Source organism: Helicoverpa armigera, chromosome 13 (genome assembly GCF_030705265.1).
Source record: "Helicoverpa armigera isolate CAAS_96S chromosome 13, ASM3070526v1, whole genome shotgun sequence".
Lineage (NCBI taxonomy): Eukaryota > Metazoa > Arthropoda > Insecta > Lepidoptera > Noctuidae > Helicoverpa > Helicoverpa armigera.
In genome coordinates, this window is record NC_087132.1 from 6,218,175 (window position 1) to 6,241,618 (window position 23,444).

The 23,444-nt window shown below is 34.5% G+C and overlaps 3 protein-coding genes across 53 annotated transcripts in view; 2 read left to right on the forward strand and 1 right to left on the reverse strand.

The window, feature by feature from the left end:
• Positions 1-4,468, forward strand: part of LOC110376151 (cell adhesion molecule Dscam1) — a 56,554-nt gene extending 52,086 nt beyond the window's left edge. For 49 of the 50 annotated variants that reach the window (XM_064037506.1, XM_064037513.1, XM_064037512.1 and 46 more), the window contains 3 exons: positions 251-400; positions 1,491-1,551; positions 2,648-4,468. In XM_064037506.1, coding sequence (XP_063893576.1) covers positions 251-400; positions 1,491-1,551; positions 2,648-2,726 — 290 coding nt within the window. In that variant the 3' untranslated portion in view covers positions 2,727-4,468. Of the gene's footprint in view, positions 1-250; positions 401-1,490; positions 1,552-1,954; positions 1,971-2,647 lie in introns of all 50 variants that reach the window. The other variant, XM_064037509.1, reaches the window with a different exon arrangement.
• Positions 4,469-4,537: 69 nt separating this feature from the next.
• Positions 4,538-11,139, reverse strand: LOC110376153 (ATP synthase subunit delta, mitochondrial). Its single transcript, XM_021334537.3, has 6 exons — positions 10,981-11,139; positions 10,399-10,516; positions 9,955-10,045; positions 5,462-5,568; positions 5,241-5,345; positions 4,538-4,700 (listed from the first exon to the last, which is right to left on the reverse strand). The coding sequence occupies exons 2-6, from the start codon at positions 10,513-10,515 to the stop codon at positions 4,635-4,637; spliced, it is 486 nt and encodes a 161-aa protein (XP_021190212.1). The 5' UTR covers position 10,516; positions 10,981-11,139; the 3' UTR covers positions 4,538-4,634.
• Positions 11,140-13,786: 2,647 nt separating this feature from the next.
• LOC110376133 (breast cancer type 1 susceptibility protein homolog) lies at positions 13,787-22,855 on the forward strand. Of its 2 annotated transcripts, none has more exons than XM_021334512.3 (9): positions 13,787-14,171; positions 14,252-14,451; positions 14,535-16,642; positions 16,767-16,915; positions 16,999-17,592; positions 18,849-18,945; positions 19,824-19,958; positions 21,028-21,154; positions 22,505-22,855. In XM_021334512.3, exons 1-9 carry the CDS (start codon positions 14,092-14,094, stop codon positions 22,672-22,674), a joined length of 3,660 nt encoding a protein of 1,219 aa, XP_021190187.3. In that variant the 5' UTR covers positions 13,787-14,091; the 3' UTR covers positions 22,675-22,855. The 2 variants fall into 2 exon arrangements, with proteins under 2 accessions (XP_021190187.3, XP_021190188.3); XM_021334513.3 differs by having other exon boundaries at positions 14,637-16,642.
• Positions 22,856-23,444: the final 589 nt, after the last annotated feature.

Below are 23,444 nucleotides of genomic sequence, written 5' to 3' on the forward strand. Positions count from 1 at the left end.
ACATACTTCGATACTAATACTCTAAAGTTTAGAGTTCCAAATTGGTACCTATGTATTAGTCTAAAGTATACTCTTTTTTCCGCAAACAATGGTAGCCCTGAAATATTTTCTATAGAAGGTAATTTATGAGATAACTATGCTGTGCTACATTTTGCATTACGACGACATGTGGGAGAGCTGATTGTAGCTCCAAAAGTTCTACAAACTGCATGACAAGAATCCTTCCGTGATTCGCTTACTCACTGTGCAGGAACTCGCAAATGTGGCGGATCCCCCGAGCCTCCCCCACCCCCTCCCCGCAACGCGAACAACGACAACAACTGCTCCTCCTCATTCAATGAAAGCAAGGACTCCAACGAAATCTCCGAAGCCGAATGCGACCAGCCCCGCAACTATCCCGGTACGTAACAACTAACAACCACCAAAGCACCCCAATGATAATACCACCCAAATATATAAATACTTACATTAAAAAAATATCCATGTATCCGTCCAATCCCATTAGGAAATTCATCTTCTGACAGGGACACAATTTTCATTGCCTGATGCTATAAACTACGACGAATCATACTTTTTTGTGAAAACGCTTTTAAATAGTATGTGCTGCTTCATATTGAAAAATATTATCATATTGTATTACATATTATAAGGTTTTGCTGAGTAATAATTTTAATGGAATATTATACAAGGATTTTTAGTTACTTTAGATTTATTTATTTCAATCGATTTCAATAAATGTCTAACTTAAATTAATACCCAGCACAACTTGTAAGCAAAACAAAAAAGTATGGTTCAAATTACATTTTGGTATTCTTATACAGTTTCGAACCACCCTAATTTTAAGAAAAATCTCTAGTTGATGAAATGAAATTGATTGTTGAATTGGTTTATGCACACGTGGGTGTCACCTGAACAGAAGACGGTAAAACTTTTGAATCAAGTTATTTGATTCCTTTATGTTTCTAATTATTGTGACTGACAGCATGCAACATTTGTATCAGTAATAACAAATTGAATTTCAAGCTTCAAGATTAGAGTTCTTGTAATTGGCTTAACTATCTTTATTTTTCAAAATTATCTACTTTTTACTGTTGTTTCGTTTCAGCACTTGTCAAAATTAAATTATTTTAATCACAATTTATTTACACTAGCTTCGTTTAATTTAGACAAGTGCAAGATTCAAGACGGGAAATATACAAAGTTAAATTTCTTTGAATCAAGTTTCTATTTTATGTGCTTAGACGTGATTGTGTTAACTAATTCACTCTATTTGAAATGATTCTGTAGATATTTAGTACGTGTTTTGGAGATAGACATGAGCGAACAATAACCACTTATTGACATATCGCTCGTATTTGTACTTACTTAGCTAAACTTAGTGGAAAGAGCTCTCTGGCTGGTTATGTGGTTATTGTTCGAGATGTCGGTAGAAGGCGGCTCCAGGTGTCGTGGCTAGTATAGAGCGCGTCGTGACTTGTGTGTTGTTGCAGTAAGGGCCCACACTGCCAAGGACGGTTTGCACAGCGAGGAAATGAGGAAACTCATTGACAGGTCAGTTTGATAGGCCTTGCCCACTGTACCCTATAACAGACACTTTTTGTGTTCACACTGTCTCACAAAACAAAATCCAATTATATATTTGTACAGCACAGACAGAACTATATATAAACTATTGAAAATCCTTAACTGAACAACTAATAAAAATCATAATTAAGTAGTCTTTAGAAGCCATAAATCAAGACAGATAAAATAAGAACCCCTTTTTTAAATAATATAGAACACTGTCAAACAACTTCCACACTATTGAACACACGAAACTAATACATGAGCCGGATCCTTGTGTGTGCGCTAGCACGAGTACATTGTGACGTGATAGATAAATTACCTAATAAAGCATTTTGTACTAGTCTATGCTCGTTATTAAGCATGTGTTATGTTCTGCATCCATCTACAGGAAACAGTAAGTCAAAGTATGTGAAAATGACCATTTTTAACCGAATATACCTTATTTACTGCCTGATATTTTTGTTTCGTAATTAACCTTTTTGTGGCTAACATACTCAACCAATGTGCACTAATATGTTATTTTTTGCTCCAAGAATGGTAAGGCAAGTTATTTAAACCTCGGCTAGTTTGATTTTATTTTGTGATCATTGCGTTGCCGGTAACAAACGCATGAAATGTACATACCAACTATACCCGTTACTTTATACTATGATATTAAAACCCAATATTAAATAGAACAGAACCCTGGCACTTGTTCTTTTTTAGTCCGCGCGTGATGGATTAGTTGCTTAATTATCGTTAAAATAGTTCCTCCAACAATTTTTTTCTTTAGCTATACATACATAGGTACCTATATATTAGCTGTATTATAAAGCACTATACAATAGATGCCAAGCGTGCGGACATATTATATTGGTGTTCCCTAAATAAACAAATTCTTCATCTAGCATTCATTTTTGCTGTTTAGCAGTGCTATGGTTTTCTTTGATGCTTAAAGATTGAATGAAAAACAATTTTATAAGGCACATCCCTTTCGCTTCCCGAACGAGAAAATTACCCGTCGATTTGATCGCCAGATTTAGTAAAAATTATGCATATATAATTATATATATGTAATTAATAGTAGGGACTGTGTTTTCAGACCAGAAGCAGCCACCCCAATCCCCCAGCAAGCAGTCCACGGGCGGGGACTCACAGCCTACGATACTGTGGCAGTGTAACCTGTAAACTGGACAAGTGTCCCAGCTCAGCGACACACGCACATTTATAAATTCATTTAGTGGACCATTACCATCTTGCTGATGTACCGCTCGCAGGCTTCCGCAAATACATTTTAATTAGTATACTTTTCAATTGCACCTTGGCTCTATGATTTGGTCTAGCATTCAGCAAGATGGTGATACTTGTGCCAAATCTTCTCTCTTTTACAGTTTCATTTGTGTGTCGCATTTTTGAGTTGCTATTTACTTACTTTTAAATTATTTACCCCAACTTAGTTGGCTGGACATTTTCAATTTAGTTTTTAAATTTTTTTTGATTATCAACGTGTAGTAAACTTGCAAAGTTGGGTTATGTACAAATTAGAATCTACCTTTCCAGAATAGAGTAACCTATGATGCGTCACTGTAGTATTTACCATATAAAAGCAGAAAATTATGGTTGTGGTAGTTATCTCAAATTGATATATTTGCTTAAATAGATAGGTGACGCGTTAATATCCTGTCCAAAACATTAGTACCTATGAAATGTACGTTCATCTAACGTGCCCAACTTTGATATATTTACTACAGAATTTTCTATAATTTTAATTATAGTTAACCTTATTTGTTTAGCTTAATTTAAAGACAGCTTCAGTGATAATGCATCTGGTTTTGGGGTGTTTCGGATTAAATTTAAATTAAGCTCAACATGTAATAATGTATGTGATATTTTGTATTTTTATCCCATTTTTAATTTTTACATGGAATAATGTCGACGTAAACTTTATTTATACTCTTAGGATGGCAATATTAGGTAACCACAACCACACGGTTGTTTCGATGCTTCCTTTAACGTTATTGGTTTTAATTATTCTCTTTGTCATTTTCGTTATTGCCACACGTCCTATTTGTGTCAAACATGTTGGTTTTGATTTTCGCATTTATGCATATACTACCTAGGATAAGTTTAGATATAAATTTCTTTATTAGTAATTAATCAACTTTTAAACAAAGTACTATATAATCCGTAGCTAGTTAGTAACACACGTTACGCATTATAATTATGTAAAATTAATCGATTAGACTATTCTTCGAAACGCAATTAAATAAGACACAGGAAGCGTACCATAATAATAATATTTAACAGTTACCTATATAAACAGCAAGGAATTACTCAGTATACATCACCATCGAAAATATAACAGACACTGCTGACATGGAATTTAAAATAATCTTTTAAAATATTAATCTAGTACAGTAAGGTGCATTTTTAATAATCATAATCGTAATTTTTATCCTTCTATATTTACGCAGATGACTAGGTGTAAGACACTCGAGTGTCATTTTCTAGGTGTTTCCCATTATATGTTGTGTATTGTGGTGTAAGCTTCGCATAGTAGGCTTGTAGTTAGGTTTTCGCGACTTCCTAGCAACAGAATCTTCTCTTAACCTTCCAATTAGAATTCGATTTAAAGAAAAGAATATAGTTAAATTGAAATGTGAACAAATAAATGAAATTTATTCAAAATTATATGATAAATAATCAATTAAAATTTGTACCATAATCTTAATTGTATTGGCAGCAGAGGGGTTAATTGTTTATGATATTTTCGCTTTTGTCGTTGTGCGTTTGGTTTGCGGCTACTTGAGAGTAAGTTTAATAATTTTTATTACGGCGATACGACATCGATAACCACAGCTAACTAACTGTACCAAAGTGTTTGATTTGTGTTAAATAAACTACTCAAATGTCAACTACATAATGGTGTTTTATTTGTATGTCCCTCAATAATACTTAAATTATAAATATGAGTAATAAATAAAATACATAGTTGTTCTACTGGAGACGGTGTTTATTTATACAGAAACGTAAATATTAAATAGTTGTTTTATCACTAACTGTTCGGTGGCAGCGCTGAGTGAACATCATTAACCTGACGCCGCCTTGAGGATCTCTTCGGCGACCTCCACGGCGATAGCAGCCTCAGCCTTGGCCTGCAATATCATAATAGATTTTCTGAGAATAATCCCTTATTTTAGTGGTATACAAGCTTAACTATATCCATTGACCGATGAGCGTACACGTGGGCATTAAAAGCGAAAGGAAGTTTGCTTCGCTTCCACGCAAAAGCGGATGGACTAATTTGGATAAAATTTTTTTCCGGGTAATGTAAGATCTTTCGGGAGGTTGATAAAACTGCGGGAAGCAGTTATCTTATACATTATTAGATAGATGTACATTATGTATAGTTATCGGCACGGATATTGAGCCCTGGCCTTCACCTGCGTGATTTATTGCCTTATGAAGCCAGAAGCGATTTATTGGTTTATTGCCTTATGTGTACAGTGCGCAAAGCGATCCCCACTCTTCCGCCGAGAGCTCAATATCCGTACTGGTAACTATATAAATAGAAAGGTTAGCTTCACGCAGGCCAAAACAACTATTCAATGCCGCGGAAGACATCTTGTCACTTTTATTTAGACACTGGTACTGAAACTGAAGTGGTATCAAGTAAATATCATTGGAATCCTTACCTTCTCATTACCAGCAGAGTTTAATTCAGACTGGGCTTTGCTAAGGGCCTCCTGTGCGGCGCTGCGGTCTAAGCTTTCCAAGGGGTGAGCTTCCTCGGCTAGGACCTGTAATGAACACAGATATGAACAAAGTTATATAAATTGAGATAAAATATCAGACTTGTTTCGAGGAAACCTATTAAACAAAGCCGGATTATTTTTATTATCCATATTTAACATACCTGAACAGAAGAATCATCGTTGACAGTGACTGTGCCAGATGATACGAAGATCTTAGTTAGCTTGCCGTCATTTTCAGTCACAGCAACAACGCCGGGGCGTAGGACAGCTAGAAACCAAGAAATAAAATAATAAAATCGTAAATTGAAAAAAAAAATGCTGTTAATGTTCTTGAAAAAATTAATATTTTTGTGGTATAAATAATTATCCAAGCAAAATTCAATAGGAGGTCCAAAACGTACATAACCTACATTTTTTTAAGGTCATAGGGTAAAGGCGGGATAGATGCCGCAGTGGGATAGATGCCCCATTTTTAAAAAACCTTACGTCCCATGCTCGCGATTAAGAAACAACCGTTTAACTAGAAGCCACAAGCACCCCGCACCTAAATTAGCCACGCGCTATCGAAGGGTGAGGTCGCGTTTCGCTCGTGTGTGAATTCATCTCCGCGGCGAACTTACAGCGAGCGTAAAATTTTTAAAGGTGAGTATTTGCTGTTGTATAACTTTATAAGTAGATATTAATTCCATCAAATTTTTTATTACGTATGTATATTGTTTCATGAAGTATACATTTTGATGTAAATAGTTGCTCTATTGTATTTATTTATTAAAAAAAATACTAGGGCATCTAACCCTGTCAAAAAGGATAGTTGCCCTGATTTTTTACGGTATAGGTGCCCCTAGGGGCATCTATCCCTCCATACACCACGTTTACCCTGAATGTATTATAAGTGCTTTGAATATATATTTTTCATGTGTTTATTATGTATAAGTATTTACACTTTTTATTGATTACAAATGAGTTCAAACAGTGAAGATGAAGACAATTCACCTAAGAACAAAGTTAAGGAATAGAAAACTAAAGGTTTGTCGGTGAAGAAGACTAAAAGAGATGGAGAGGATGAGCCTAAAGATACAAATAAAAATAACTGCATAGAATGCTTTGAAAACTATAAAACATATAATACAAACAAAGTCTAAATCCGACTGGATTCAATGTGTAATGTGTCAGTGCTGGTTACATGAAACCTGTACACTTTTTCAGAAACTTTTGCTCGAGATGTAGAAAACTTGGTGAAAAGCACTGTCCGGTTAAATATTATGATGCTAAGTATATTGTGTTATTTTAGTTTTTAAGAAAGAATGATGTTGCATGTTGAAACTAAATAATTAATATTTTATAATAAGGGTTTAAAATATAAAATACATTATTTTTGTTGAACAAATACTTTTAGAATTTTATTGTGTTAATTTTAATTAATCTGATAATGAATATATCATCATCATCCACCGAGCCTTTTCCCAATCATGTTGGGGTCGGCTTCCAGTCTAACCGGATTCAGATGAGTACCAGTGCTTTACAAGAAGCGACTGCCTATCTGACCTCCTCAACCCAGTTACCCGGGCAACCCGATACCCCTTGGTTAGACTGGTGTCAGACTTACTGGCTTCTGACTACCCGTAACGACTGCCAAGGATGTTCAATGACAGCCGGGACCTACAGTTTAACGTGCCATCCGAAACACAGTCAATGGTGTCTAAGATATACTTAGAAAGTACATACAAACTTAGAAAAGTTGCATTGGTACTTGCCTGACCTGGGATCGAACCCGCGCCCTCATACTTGAGAGGTTGGTCCTTTACCCACTAGGCTAATATAAAAAGATTTTAAAAACTGCAAAATACTTTTCATTTCAAATAAATTAAAGCCAAAAAATATATAAATTTTATTAATATAATATACTTAAACAGTATGAAGGGCATCTATCCCGCACCGTAGGCATCTATCCCGCACCGTAGGCATCTATCCTCGCTAGTATTTTCAAGGTGGGGCAACTATCCATAGGGGTAGGCATCTATCCCCAAAAATTTAGAAATGAAATGAAATTATTTATTTGCTATGAATGTAGGTACAAAAATATGGTGTTAAGTGAAAGTAGAGTCCAGTACATTCTACCATGAGGCATGCAAAATTTTATAAAATATAATTTAAAAAAAATGCAATTATTTGTCTTAAATCAAATTTTGTTAAAATATTGTTGTAAAATTGCAATGTATAGTTCAAAAGTTCAATATATAGTTAAGAAATACGATGTCAATAATAAAATAATACAATAAAAAACAAAAACGATGGTACAATGTCAATAATAAAATAATACAAATAAAAAAACAAAAACGATGGTAAGATTAAAATAAAAAAACATGACTAATATAAATAGTAAAATTGGGAGTCATGAAGAAATTATTTTTTTATAAATAATCATATACATTCGTCGTTCAAAAAATCATCTATTGTATAATAACATTTTTCAACCAGCATTTTTTTTAGTTTCTTTTTAAATAATTCTAATGTACAGTTTTTTATACTGTCAGGTATTTTATTGTATACCACTGGACCCATATGCATTATACTCTTTTTTAGCAGTGCTGTTTTAAATTTACCTGTATATAAAAGATTTTTATATTGGGATCTTATTAATGTCGGTCTTGTCGAGTGATCTATCCTTGAACAAAACAAACTCATATTACCCTTTACAAACAATGCCATTTCTAAGATGTAGATTGATGGAAAAGTAAGTAAATTGAGAGACTTAAACATAGGGACACAGCTGTCTGTTGAATTTATTCCAGTCATTGATCTAAGACAATATTTTTGGGCTCTGAAAATCCTTTCTCTCTCACTACAATTACCCCAAAAAACAACTCCATATCTTAAAACTGAAACAACCAGACCGTGATAAGCAATAAGAATTGTATCAGTGTTAACTTTTTTTGTCAAATTATATAAGATGTATGCGGATTTACATAATTTCTTGCAAATCTCCTCGGCCTGTGGTTACCATGAAAGTTGACTGTCAATAATTATACCAAAAAATTTTGCTATATCTGTATTCTCTATACTATGTCCATTATATGAGATAGTCAAAGCGTCAGGACGTAAACGCTGGTAAAAATGCATTACTTTAGTTTTATTCAAATTAATAATTAAGTTGTTTTTTGATAGCCAATTTATTATATTTTTTATAGTGCCGTTAATATTGGTTTCATATTCCGCTTTATTTGTACAGTTGACTATAGCTGTGCTGTCGTTGGCAAATAATACCATAGGTTGTTGAATTCTTCTAGGCAAATCATTTATATATAGCAAAAACATTAAAGGTCCGATAACAGTACCTTGCGGAACGCCGAATTTGACTTCCCTGCCTTCCGAAAGATATTTTTTGTATTTAAAGATTTGCATTGTATTTTACTTTTGGAACATATCCTAGTGATTTCTGTTTGCTGTTTACGATTGCTTAGGTAAGATTCAATAAGTTTTAACACGTTACCTCTTATACCGTACCTATCAAGTTTCTGTAGGAGAATGTCATGTTTAACGTAGTCAAAGGCTTTAGTCATGTCAGTATATATTGCACAAACTGGTGTTTTTTTGTCAATATTCAACATTATATTATGTAATAAGTCATGTATAGCCATGTTAATATGAGGTCTACAAAAAGCTAAAATCTGCAAAACGTGTAGTATATAGGTCCAAAAAGACAAATCACAAATAAACATAAAGGATTAAACTAGTTACATTCAAAGGTGTTATTAATGTAGAACCAATATTTATTAAATTATAAGCATATTTCAAAAAGTGGGGCATCTATCCCTTCTTTACCCTATCAACTATGCCCATCAATCTGGATCCAGCTTTTAACATTAGGAATAACTAGTTCCAAATAAGCTATTAAAATATATAAATAAGTTATTAAAATGGATCAATCAGCTTGGACAATATCTGAGTAACTAGGTTGAGAAGGTCAGATAGACAGTCATTCCATGTCAGGCACCATCTAAACTTTTGAAAATCGAAAAAAAAAACAGGTTGAGATTTAATTGTACAGAATAGTCTACTGCAAATCAGTTTTTTTTTTCACTACATTGACACTATAAAAAAATATTTCGGGAACCTTGTTGTCTCGGTTGGTCAAATTAAAATAAACTTTTATAGCTTATTGTATCAGGTATGCCGTTCACAATCACATTAAATGACATGCGTTAATATACTGGTAAATATATGTCGATTAACATAAAGAAAAAATAAAAATATGTAAAAAAATAATTAAAACAAAGTAAATAGGGTAAAAATTTACGAAAATTAGAACACCACATAAAAGTCAGTCATAACAAACTGACAGCTGTCAACTGATCAAAACATTTGATAGGTACTCCTAACTTTATCTCTGCTTTAAACTGATGTTGTAAATTATAAAAACGAGAAATGACTCCTGTGGCTAAACCACTGAGTGGATTAGGTAATTTCTTTTACAATTCGCCATAGAATATCATAAAGTATATGGATTGTGAACGACACACCCTGTATATGATTGCGTGGATATAAGAACTATTTTTATGTACCTAGTAAGCAGATATACAGAGAGACAATAATTTTTTATTGTCTTATAAGTGTTGGCATATAATAGGTTAAATTAATTATTGTTAGGTCTTACCAAGTGTGGGGACATGTTTGGGCAGGATACCGAAGGCTCCACTCATGGAGGGGACATCAACTTGCTTGACAACTTTTTTGTCATAGAAAACCTGTAGATAATGAATTCAATTAATATACATAATCTTCAAATTGGTCATAATGTTACCTGGAATTATTATCAGTGCATTATTAATGCAATAAAACATTTTTAAAACTACCAGCTTGTAAAACAAAACAGAATAGGTAAATAATATTTATAATCTTGTTAGGAGATTGAACAAAATTGAATTAGTGCACTTCTTGTGAAATTAAAAATGTGAATGAACATTCAACCTTAACCTATGCCAATGTCAACAAAAACTACATAACAATTCCTGGTATACATGGCTGAACTTGAATAATGAACATTACAACAATTTTATCAAGTTCTTTAAATGATCAAAGATTTTAAGGGAAGTTTAACCTTGTTGCCAGCTGCAAATGTGAGGGCCATTTCTTCACCTGAGGGAGCATCAGCATAGCTACGGACTTGCAGCTTCCTAGCCAAGCTCCTCAAACCAACACGGAATGCCAAAGCCATTCTGTAAATTATTAAAATTAGACCTTAAAAATATATATCAAACATGAATATTTTGTAATAGGTGAAATTTGGGTGATTAAATCTGATCAGTAATGAAGTTTCCATTACAAGCCCATTTAGGTAGAGGTCAGATATTGACCTCGGGTCACCACTCAACCAACCCTGTGACCACCCCTGCTAATACATCTACCTATTTTATAACCTATAACTGAATTGTACAACTGATAGACAACATTATTTATAGACAGACAACATCACAACACCCAGCAAGGAAATTGTCTAAGAGTCACATATTGAAAATACATGGAGTAATTTAATAAAAATCATCTGTATAATGAAAACAATCCTGGATTATGTAATAATTTTGATAGAAAACAAAAAATTACATGCAAGCAAAAAAACAGCTAGTTAATTGAAATTAACGCACAATATTTTAATTATATCAAAACAATATTAATAACTTACTTGGATATTTGATAGCTTATTTGATTGAAATAGGAAAAAACCTTTTTTCGGCACCCCTTGACTACTCTTGACAGATAGTGACAGTTTCAGTGTTGCCGCTGTTGTAATCTTATCATCATCCGCTAGGCGCTAAATCCGCAAAGAATACAGTGCAAGAAATTGTGATTGAAATAAGTCACGGCTACATTCTTGAATCAGGATTCCTAGTCGCTTACCCGCTTATCTTTAGATCCCTGACTCATTTTAATTAATCTACTAAAATACACCGTAATAAGAGCAAATTAAAATACCAGGCATCGGTGAAAGCTTATAATGATTTCAGCAGCTTAGAGCAAGCCGCACAAATAATGTGTGAAAGTACGTAATAGATCTTAATAGGTGTGAGGTGCAAGACCTTCTACACAGCAAGCCAATGCAAGAAAAATTAAAAACTTAGATACTAACTGATACATTTTTGTTCATATAGTGATATCGTTACGTTTTATTTGTTTAAGAAATTACTGGATCCAATTTGAAAATATATTACAGTTTGTAGCGAGGTGGGGCCTAATAATTCATCGAGGGAGTCTGCTTTATTTTCTACTAGCTTTTGCCCGCAACTTCGTTCGCGTGGAATAGTGACTACCAGCAGATTTTTGATTTGACCAAAATGTCCGGAATAATTATTATTTTTTTTTTTTTTGTAATAAAAACTATCCTATGTCCTTTCTCAAGTTTGAAACTATGTCTGTACCAAAGGACAATGCTCATGAAGTATGAGAAAAAAACCCAGGCCCGGCGCAAAAGAAATGTAACTCAAAATATAGATAAAAAATAAGTAATTAAATATTACATAGGGGGCATTATCGAAATCAGTGGCTATATGTGTGAAATTGCTATTCGAATGTTAACATCTGCGGTACATTGCTACTCGAGATTTTAGAGGTAACATAATGTATTAGTAAAAGGAACAGTAAACAGATACAGCTGGCTTATTCGCTAACTTTCGAATTCTCAGATGTCAACTGGCCTCAGTTGTCATCGGAACTTTGATGTCAACCTAAAAGTTCAAAACATTGGTATTCTGTATCGCATGAAGTGGATATCGTTACACGGTTGCTGACGCCAAAACTACGATGACAACTTGACAACTCTATTTTTTTATCGACTATTATACTGCTAAGTAGGAAATACCCTATTAGCATTACATTACTACGTTTGAGAGAACGCTTTATTTTCAGCGTGTTATATATTTAAAAACAATCTGTGGCGGTAAAATTCAGTATTTGTTTTCTATTGTGTCTGAACTTGGTGTCTAAAATTCCGTGTGGTTGAACAATATTTTAACTGAGAATATTGTGAGTATTGTAGTTATTATAAATTTAACAACGTAAACAATATTTTGATACGTAGATTCCTATGTTTTGCATGCAAAACAAAAATTGATACACTACAGGAAGGTAACTTTACGTACTTGAGTACATCCCATACATTGAGAGCATCGGTTACCTCACTTACTAAATGAAGGTTGAGACATGCTGCAAATTAGTAACATCAAATTATGTAATATTGGTATTTATTTAACTTTTTACGTTATAAATTCTTACTTTTAGCTCAATTGCAACAGCAGTGTTTTGTTGAGCACGTTGCAGAAACGGACCTAACTCTGCTGAAACTCGCTGAAACCTTGATTTGTTGATACGGAAATTTGCCATGAATTCCTTCTCCCGTAAATCCAGAGAATTATTGCAATCTCGCATACGACGTTTCTGGAATCTGGATAAACTTCGTTTTGTCTCTTATTCCACAAATGCCAGCAAAAATACACGCGAAATTTTTATTCCACACAAAGAAAGATAAAACAAATAAAAATAATACAAATAAAAATAACACTATCAAAAAATAAAGGAAACGACTCAGGGTTTGTATTTCTATTGGAATCGCAAAATTAGAGAAATCTAATATGTCTGATGCAACAATATAGTATAGACATCCCAGTGATGAGGCATAAAACACTGCTATTTGTAGTGTATTTCAAAAAATGACATTGGCTATCAATTTGATGTCCACTGGGCTTACGGAATCGCAATATAACGTTTATCGATACAGAAACCGCTGTCAAAATGAGTCATGGTGGATATCAGCCTGTGTCGATGCTGATGACGTCATCTCATTTGGTAACTGGCGTTAGCGAATAAGAAAATAGCTGTTTGACAATTTACTGATGTACACTTTACCAATTGATGATATCTGCGAGCTGTCAGTGGAGTTAGCGAATAAGGCTACTGCTGGCTTATTCGCTAACTTTCGAATTCTCAGATGTCAACTGGCCTCAGTTGTCATCGGAACTTTGATTTCAACCGATAAGTTCAAAACATTGGTATTCTGTATCGCATGAAGTGGATATCGGTGGATATCGTTACACGGTTGCTGACGCCAAAACTACGATGACAATTTGACAGCTCTATTTTTTTATCCATTATCCATTATGTCCACTGGGCTTACGGAATCGCAATATAACGTTTATCGATACAGAAACAGCTGTCAAAACGAGTCATGGTGGATATCAGCCTGATGACGTCATCTCATTTGGTAACTGGCGTTAGCGAATAAGAAAATAGCTGTTTGACAATTTACTAATGTACACTTTACCAATTGATGATATCTGCGAGCTGTCAGTGGAGTTAGCGAATAAGGCTACTGGGGGTCTTTGTACTTTGTGCCCTCGCCTAGGCCATAGCCATGTGTCTTAAGTAGCCATAGTGTTTATTTTTTTTTAACTGGCTACATTAGATTGCCTGACATTGACATTGTCATTTGATTTGAAATGCCATTCAAAAAAAAAATGACAAAAGGCGCCAAAAAATTATAGGAAGCATTTTGTTTTTCTGTTTTTTCTTCTAATTATTTTTCCTTTATGTGTTAAAGTAAAGCTAACCTGTGTATATGTATAATATCGCTATTTGGGCAATACTTCTAGTGTTATTTGACTAGTTATTAACTCATGTTAATTGAGTAGACCCAGAGCATTCATAATAAAGAAAATTGCCTAAAAGTGGAAGAAAACAAGTGCTGATTCTCATGAATAAACCGGTACTGGTATAGAACACTACCCTCACTGCCCTGGCAAAAATGAGTCTTAAAGACTTAGATCTGACCAAGTTGTCGAAACTAGCATCCAATCAAATTGACCTCGTAACTTGTTTAGAATGGTATGTTGTTATACTGAAACATAATGTACCTGTGCCTACGTGAAACGGACTTAAAAATATGTATTATTTTTATGTTCTAGCTGTAAATATTACATAGCTCCTGCGACTGCTGCTTGCGGCCACACTCTGTGTCATACGTGCTGGCGAGGCCGTCGAACGTGCCCAACTTGTGCAACATCGCTTGACCGTAAAACTCTAAAGCTAAACATTCCTCTGCAAACATTGACGGACCATGTTCAAGTGCTTGGTGAAGCATTCAAGAGTCTTTTTAACATTAAACGTGAGTCATTTAAATGTTATATATACATGTTAAATGTACAATTAGTACCTACCTACATTAATTTGATAATTATAAACTTTCAGTAGACGAGTTTAAACTTGATACACCAGGTGAAGTTGACTCAGAAAAAGATCCAGATAAAAATGTAAAGGACTGGCTAGTAAGCTCTCAAAATCATTTTTCAGCACCCCTACAGAATTCTGAAACATTTTCACAAGACTTACAACAACCAAGCAATCCATTAGAGATTTCAGCAAGCAATATAATTATTCATACAGATACCAAGAAAGCTGCAAGCCCACCAAAAGTAGTTCATGTGCCACCACCGCAGGACGACTGGGACAAAATTGAACCAATGCCGGATCCTAAAGAAACTGCAAAAAGATGTGATAATGTGGTGGGTCCTATGGATATAGAACCGTTTTTTATAGAGGATACTGAATATAGCACTGATAACCCTCGTAGGAGTTCTAGAAAAAGAGATGTAAAAAAAGATAATTCCAATGCCCGCACACATGATAATTCTTCTAACATGCATAGTTCTAGAGACTCCAGTGCTGATAATGATAAGAAGTCAGCCAAACAAAATTGGAATAATGTTAAAAGAATGAGAAAAGAATTCAGTAAGTTGAACAAGCAGAATAGAAACAAATTGAATGTCTCAATTGAAATGGTTAAGAAAACACAGAACCTAAAGCCAGCCGTGAATACTCCTGTGACTACACAACCTCTTTACAACATTGATGACAATACCCCAGAATACAGCAATAAAGAAAATCAAGTTATTAATATGGATATAAGTGGTGACAAACAGGCAGACAATGCACCTCAAAATCTAGCAGTACAATCTGAAGAAAAAGTAATCTGTGATAACAAATCTGACAAAAGGGAAAACCAAGAGCCACAAAACATTATTCCACATCATGATGATAGGAACAATATAAAAAATAAAGAAGTTTTGACTGATGATCCACATCATGAAAATCCTGAAGGGGCAAGAACAAAAATGCCATTTATAAAAAAAAGTGCATTAAATCCAAAGAGGGCAGATAATTATGACTTCGCTGTGAATCATGGTGCTGCTCCTCCAGCTACTCCTGAAAATTCTGATGACATAGAGATTTCTATTAAAGTGGGAAATACAATTACTAACATAGTAATAAAGAAGAAAAACAATGATGTACAAGTAAAAGTCAATACAGATCGAGAAGTTCAAACATCATTAGGTCCTCATCAAATAACTGAACAAAATAGTGGTGTGCCCGAGGAGAGGAATACACATAATATAGACATGAATGTAGAAAATGTGAGAACCAAGGACCAAGATGTTCAAACAGCAGATAAAAATATTAATCAAACTATTGGAGTAAATATAAATGAGTGTAACAAACTACCAGTAGTAGACTCCAACTTAAATAAAACTACATCAGATAAGAAAAATACTGCATCAGCTGAAACAGCTACTGCTCAATTTGAAATCACTGATAGTGTTGAAAAAGAACTTTCTAAAATAATGGAGTGTGAGTCAGTAGTTGAAAAAAATAAAAGCTGTAAAAATAATGTAGTCGCACTCACACAAGTCAGAGGACAAACTGCAAACAAGATTATACAACAGACTGAGACTATAGATGATCTACATGATTTAGATATTTTCAATAGTGGCTCAGTTAAAGAAGCGAATGTACATCTTTTGAAGGAACATGCACCCTCAGAAATATTAGGTTCCACAGTACAAAGTAAATTCAGAACACAAAAACTAGCTGAGAAGCGCAATAGAGACAATAATGACGAGGGAGTGGTACCTAAGAACAAGAAAGTGAAAATAAGCTCAGCAGAAAAGAATAAAGGAGACAATGTCCAACCTGACAGTGAACCTATAAACTATGATGAGGTAATGGGTCAGGTATTTGCCAACATTGATGCAGATATGGAAGACATCAGAAAAAGTCAGGACATAGCCAGTTCTTCCATTTTAAAGGATACAAGGTTTGGCATCCATGAAGAGCCTTCTCAAAAAATTAAAAGTACATCACAAATACAAAAAACGCAGGTAATAAGTAAGGTAACAAACCAAATGAATGAAGAAATAACTCCCAATTTAAATGAATACTTTAACGAAAAACATAGTGAAAATGTTTTTTCTATTGTGGAAAAGGAAGATGAAAATACAGAAGCTGTCAAACATGACAAAGTGAGTATATTCGGTTTTACTCCTTACTTTTTTAAAGCCTTGTGAAACGAAATGTTTATTTCTTGCTGATATATCTATTTTTTAAATGGATGTGTATGTGTGTAATGCATTTAATTATTTTCAGATTCCACAAGCTGAAGAATTTTTGACACCAGTTGTACGTCACAACTCGTCTCAGGAGAGTCAAGATGGCATTGTTAGAACAAATAAAATTGCCCAGTCACAAGATTATGATGATTCAGACAAGAGTGTGGTTGAGGAAACACCACAGAAGTATTTATTGTTATACATATGTTCGAACTTAGTATTAAAAAAAACTTTCCTTAAATGTTACTTACTGACATTATTATTTTCAGAAATTTATCAATGCCGAAACTGAAACGAGCAAGTACATTGAATCAATCGCAAATGAACTTGAGCGAAACAAAGAAGATATCTCTAAGAAAGTCCACATCTTCAATAAAGAGCATTATTAACTTGACCGACACTGTAACTGAGTCTGGTAGAGATGCCACTGTCATAGAAGCTGCTCAAAAAGCAGCGCTGGAGACGCCACTAACTATTACCAAGTTTGCTAATCAAATACAGTATAAATCTACACCAATGGCGAGAAAATCACTTAATTTTGAGAATGAGAATGATGATAATGATCCGGAACAGACCCTTTGCCCTACTTCTGAAGTGATAGCGAAAACGACGCAAGAAAAGGAGTTTATGAGTAAAGCGTTTGAGTGTTCGCCCGTGACGCCCACCGCGCGGCCGCTCATGGCGCGGAACCTCGCGCTCAACACCAACAGAAAGTATTGCTTAGCTGGTTCATGTTTAACATCTGGCGAAATAACAAAAGTCAAGATTCTTTGCAATGAACGCAAATGGAGCTATGTTGATAAGTACACAAAGGATATCACACACTTGATTGTAGGCGTTGATGAAGAAAAGAAGTCGCAAAGGTTATTAGCTAATTTATATTTTACCAACTTTTCCTATGTTTCACCCGCGTGCCGTGGGTACTAAATCTGGATAAAAAGCCTGTCTTGATAAATGGGAAATTATTCAGCGTTATAATATTGCTATAGATTTCCATTTAATTATAGTAAGTTCAACTCAGTCGTGCGCGCGGCCTTATGTGTGGGTAACCCTTGTACATATACAGTGACTTTGTGTGCGTGACAAGAGGTACAGTCGGGTACAATACAGTTATTTAGGGGTTATATGGGAGTGTGTGGTGTTTAAAGAAAAACAGTTATTACGTAATTTAATGTTTATTTATTTATAATGATTATGAATCGCTACTTGAAAAATCAAATGATGAATTTTCGGATTCGCTACTCTACTACTCGCTTTCGCTTCGCTTCGCTACGCTACTAATTATAAATTCTGACTCCATGTCAAAATGTCTATAGTATTCTTCTTTTTTCTTTTGTACATGTCGACAAGTATTACCCGACATTCCTTCATCAATTTGACTTAAACGTTCATTTATGAGTTTCATTATTTACATCTTATTTTGGTCGACATTATGCGAAGCAATTTAATTTATTTTAATTCCCCACACATTTTGTTTACATTATTATACTAGATTATACCTCTTATTACATTCTTAGTCCACACTTTTATTTATTGTCCGCGTACCCCCAGCCTGAAAATATGTAAGGAGTATTTAATTCATCTTAGATATTTCACCTTATTTATTTCTTAGATACTGTCAATGTCAATTTGAAAAGACGTATGAGAAAATAATGAAAAACTATATTTAATGATAAAAAGCTTTGAGTCGTGAATAACTAGTATTTTCGTAAACGACTGTACCCATAACAAAAAGCGATAAGAACACGTCATCCTTGGACGACGTCACTGTCACACAAATGAAAGTTGTATATTTACAAGCCGACGCACACATAGGGCCGCGCGCAAATCTGAGTTGAACTATCTATACCACAATGCTGGATGGTTCAGAATCAGAAAAAAAAATCGGGACACTCCAGTATCTTTCATAGATTTAAATCCTCACTCACAACTGAAACCGAAACATATACAGACCCTCCATTATTTTCGAATTTAAATCAAATTCAAAGTATACTAAAGTACTTATTTATTTATTTTGTTCTAAACATTTACCGTGATATTTCATTTATTATAGCTAAGCATTCATTGGATGATCTGTCTATACTTAGCACCGCTTCATTAACACCTCCTTGCTTTCTAGATCTGTGAAATACATGTGCGCGTTAGCGGCCTCTAAATGGATTGTATCATTCGAGTGGATCAAGAAATGTTTGCAGACTAAGGATATTGTTAATGAGGTAACTATGCTGCTATTAAGTAACCTAATCCGATAGAAAAGAGTCACTATTGTATAATAATATATCACCGTAAAATTGGTAATCATAAGAAATAAAAATCTAATTAATTAAAACACGCATTATGATTGGGTAATCAACAAATCGTTTTACGAACGCTTATTTTTATAGAGCTAAGAATAAATGAAAAAAAAAACCGAAATAATTGTCTTGACTCGGTCGTATTTTCGCCACCTTGATATTTTTTATATTGGCGAAAGTTCCGGTAGTCGTGATTTTATTACCTACTTCAACATTTTCAAAAAGTTTCCATACCCCATCTGGAATAAATTGATAGGTACCTATTTTCAGAGACCAACAAAGCTAGGCGAAAGATCACTTGTTGACTAGACTATTAAGCTATTATAGGACCACGTCAGCTGTCATTTCACACAATTGCGTGATGCATGTGACTCACAAGTCAGTGTGGACTATTGTACTCCACCCTTATAATCCTATTATATCTGGAAAAGCATATTAAATTGATAGCAGTAGTCATCTTTAATGTCCAATAAGAAATTATAAATACTAGCGAACTTTATCAATAATAAATTGTGATAAGTATTAAGTATTCACAGAACTCGTGTCTAACGATAAACTGATAAGAAAGTCTAAAGTATGAAGAAACAGGTGTAACATTTCGCCTAAAAAGTCCCCAAGTCCTGTGACTACTTATCAATGATCAGGTGTTACGTTTATCTTGAAGAAATTCATTATGATTTATTAATAACAGCCTTCGATTACCGTTTTAATTGTAAACAATGATAAACAAAATTATAATCGAAAATGAACTTTGTTCTTACACTTTTGATAAAAATATTTATTGCCATCTGTTTTTGTAGGAATATTTCGAAGCTTTAGATAGCACAGGTGAGCCGGGTCCCAGGCGCTCTCGAATCTCGAAGAAGAAGCTGTTTGAAGGCATCACGTTTTACTGCATGCCACCATTCAGCGTGCTCGATGTAGACACATTGAAGGTAAGAATGTTTGAAAGTATCCTTGAATGATGCAATTAATGTTCGCTGTAACAATCACGACATTAAACTATGGAGTATGCAACATCACTAATTATTATCATAGGTTTAGAATTGTTTTCGCATGGAAAATTTCACCAATATCTCGAATTTCTGTGATCATTGTACCATAGAAGGATCTCCTGCGACGAAATGTGGATTAAGCCAGTCAAAGTTTAATACCATTAGATAAATTTTGTCACGCCATCCAATTAATATTGATTTAGGATACTCGTATACTTAAACATCGGTACGACTACATTGGTGCGTACGTGCTAAGAGTCCAGTAGCCATGATAATTTTAATAAGACTCTACTGCCATTAACCTACGACCAACTGGCATTATCTATATTTTAAGCTGCCTCATTGAGATGATATTGCCTCATGCTGCCTTTTGAGCAATATTCCTCCAAAATTGTAGCATAAGTACCCAGCTATGTCGCAATCATTTGTGTGCATACTTGAGTCGAAGTTCGAGCCAATGGCAGTTAGACGGTACATAAACATAAGTGCTGTATGCACGCGAAATCTTAGGGTCAAGTTTGCATTGTTCACTGGAAACTTACCGCCATTTACAATGTTAACGTGAGGATGATAGTTATTACATCATTATCGAGCATTTATCCCTAGCGTGATCGGAGCACGCATGCTTACGAACTTTAACCTATCACAACTAAAGCGCGGTTAGATATGATAGTACCATAGGCAATCTAGAAATATCTCCCTCTCTATTAATAATATTGTAGAATACTAGTTGCATGTTTACATATACACGTGACTCGCACACGAGATCGGAAGTAAACAGTGGTGTTTATGTGTCATGCATACTGATTATGGTTTATTATAGGTATATGTTATTGTGATTAAAATCCGTAAAATCATGAGTGCAGGTATTTAATTTATTACCATTTACCATTATAACATACTGTAAGCCGATAAGAATCTTTCCATAATTATGTACCTTCTTAAATCGAAAACTGTCTAATATTTTCTTGAAATGTGATCATCAGCATTAACCGTATTGTTGTTTCAGAATATGCTACTGGCCGCTGGCGGTCGCGTCGTAACAGATGCCAAACAAATCAGGATATCCGAGGAATCGCGCCAACCCGCCCTGTTACTGGCTGAACCAGAGGATACACAAGAAAATCGATTTACATGTAAGGCACTTCCTGCACTTGGATAAAAAGTAGCTTTTATGTTATAATTTATTCTGATATAAATATGAGCTATCAAGTTTCATATTCAGTAGTTTCTGAAATGGTAATGTTCAGAACCCGTTCTGAATAGTACATACGTTACTCCAGGTACTTGACTCAACTAAGATTGAGAAAAACTATTGGACCTTTAACCACTTACTAGTTAAAGGTCCAAAAGTCCACAACGAGAAAACCCTAAAGTGATGTATCAACACGAAAATAGCTTGAACTTAGAACCCCGTTAGTATCTATATCTCCGCTGTGATTCACTTGTTGTGATGGAAATCAGTGCCTCAGGTCAAGTCTATATTATAAACACGTCATGTTATGTGACGCGAACATCAGATCATGTATGATACAATACTACGTTGTATTGTCTAATCTCTGCAAAAATAAGTGGGTACAAAATATAATCTCCATATTTTTTACTCGCTTCACGTGCCATGGATAATACCAACGTGTGAACTAGATAATACGTTTAGTTTACACAGACTTACCGTAATGCATGACATCAGATTTACCTCGGAATATGTGTACTATGGTTTGAATAAAGGTTTTATTCATTGTAGTCGATATGAAGGTCACTCACATTTTTCCTGTACAGAAAAACTACACCTACCTTTTTATATTGATAACAACTGCAAAACCCGAGTACGAATGGAAAATGTTGGCCGAGACATGTTAATATTACTTTGTTTTTAAAACTAAAAATAATCTTAGTTCGATAATAAATAAAATATTACGCCGATGCCAAATGCGAACACGTTTTAAAACAAAGTTGTTAAATAGGTACTTAGTAACTAAACATCCTTATTTAGTTCGAAAAAATGTCCATTGAAACATCCTATGGGGCAAAATCCCGAAAATTACCACCTTCAGGACATAATATTACAAAATCTAATCCAAGATAGACGCGGCAATCGCATCTTCTGAATGCGGATATTATTCTTATAAACTTTGTTTGTGCTGGCACCGTTACCTTTACAAACAACAACTGCCGTATCCTATCGAAACATTGTGCTGAAACTAAATACAGTAAATACGTAGGTACTACCGGTATGTTATCAACTACAATAAGTTCCACCCAACGCGTTGACTGTTGAGGTTAGCGTACCTAATAAAAAATAATGGATCTGTCACGCACTTTTAATGATTCTGATATCCGACGAGTTACGTGACCTACCTGCACGTAATTATAGTAACTGGTATTCGGCGGAAACCGGTTTGACTCGAAAATTTTCCCACTATTGTTCGCTAAAATATGAAGATGACGAATTGGGAGAAGTTGTAAAACTTTTCTTTTTATTTCAGACATCGCGATGGAGCAAGGTGTAGTGCCAGTTAACTACGAGTGGGTTCTCAACTGCCTCGGCAACTACACCCTGGGATCAGTCCAGGAGCTACTTCTGTGTCCATCTTACTTGCTGCCACCAGCGACTGCTAAATGGCCTGCAATATTGCTAACTCAAGATAATGATTAAATTGTTATCAAATTATGTTTTTTATAATTAATAATTATAATTATGTTCTGAAGATGGTGACTAATTTTAGTGGAGTAAATACTTAGGTACTATAACGTTTACACATATATGTGTGCCTTATAGAATTTATGCGATTAATAAGATGTATAATAAGTTATGAAATAAATATTTTATACCTGTGTTTACGATATTTTAATTTGTAGTTTTAAGTTGAGCCGTCTTTACCTAGACGCACAATGACACCATCAGTTGCATCTGCAACACTTTAAGACGCAGATCCCCGGAAAAAGTTACTTTGGTGCCATTATTATCTACATTAATGTATTGAGACATGCACAATAAAACACAATACATAGCCACTTACAGCTGGGCTACGTGGAGTTCGCTGTACGGTTATCTAAGTGGAATGGAAGCCAACAGACTCTTTATGCACGTGTTACACCCATGCGCTGCTAATCCAGCACAAGTCTGTAGTCTGTCTGTCAAGGGGCTACCTATTTAAAAGTTAAGTGGGTGCAAAGACTCGTCTACTTTCTAGCTAGGACCTACTCTATACCTTTATATTATATTTAATACTATTTTAGTATTATATTTTTGAACATTACCTACACTTTGGCAAATGCAAAAAAAAACTAAATACTAGCACCTACACTACTTTACATCGCATGATTCATCAAAAACGTGCGGTTGATTGATTGAGTCGGTCAGACCTTATCTCAAACGAAACATTATTTATAGATTACAAGGTGTTTCCCGCGGGTTTACTAGCA

Excerpts from the sequence above, each read along its gene's own strand:
- LOC110376153 (XM_021334537.3), bottom strand. The coding sequence starts at position 10,515 with ATGGCTTTGGCATTCCGTGTTGGTTTGAGGAGCTTGGCTAGGAAGCTG. Across the intron at positions 10,046-10,398 it reads CATTTGCAGCTGGCAACAAG|GTTTTCTATGACAAAAAAGT; the intron begins GTTAAACTTCCC and ends CATTATCTACAG. Across the intron at positions 4,701-5,240 it reads ACTCTGCTGGTAATGAGAAG|GCCAAGGCTGAGGCTGCTAT; the intron begins GTAAGGATTCCA and ends ATGATATTGCAG.
- LOC110376133 (XM_021334512.3), top strand. The coding sequence starts at position 14,092 with ATGAGTCTTAAAGACTTAGATCTGACCAAGTTGTCGAAACTAGCATCC. Across the intron at positions 14,172-14,251 it reads CTCGTAACTTGTTTAGAATG|CTGTAAATATTACATAGCTC; the intron begins GTATGTTGTTAT and ends TTTATGTTCTAG. Across the intron at positions 16,916-16,998 it reads GTTGAGGAAACACCACAGAA|AAATTTATCAATGCCGAAAC; the intron begins GTATTTATTGTT and ends TATTATTTTCAG.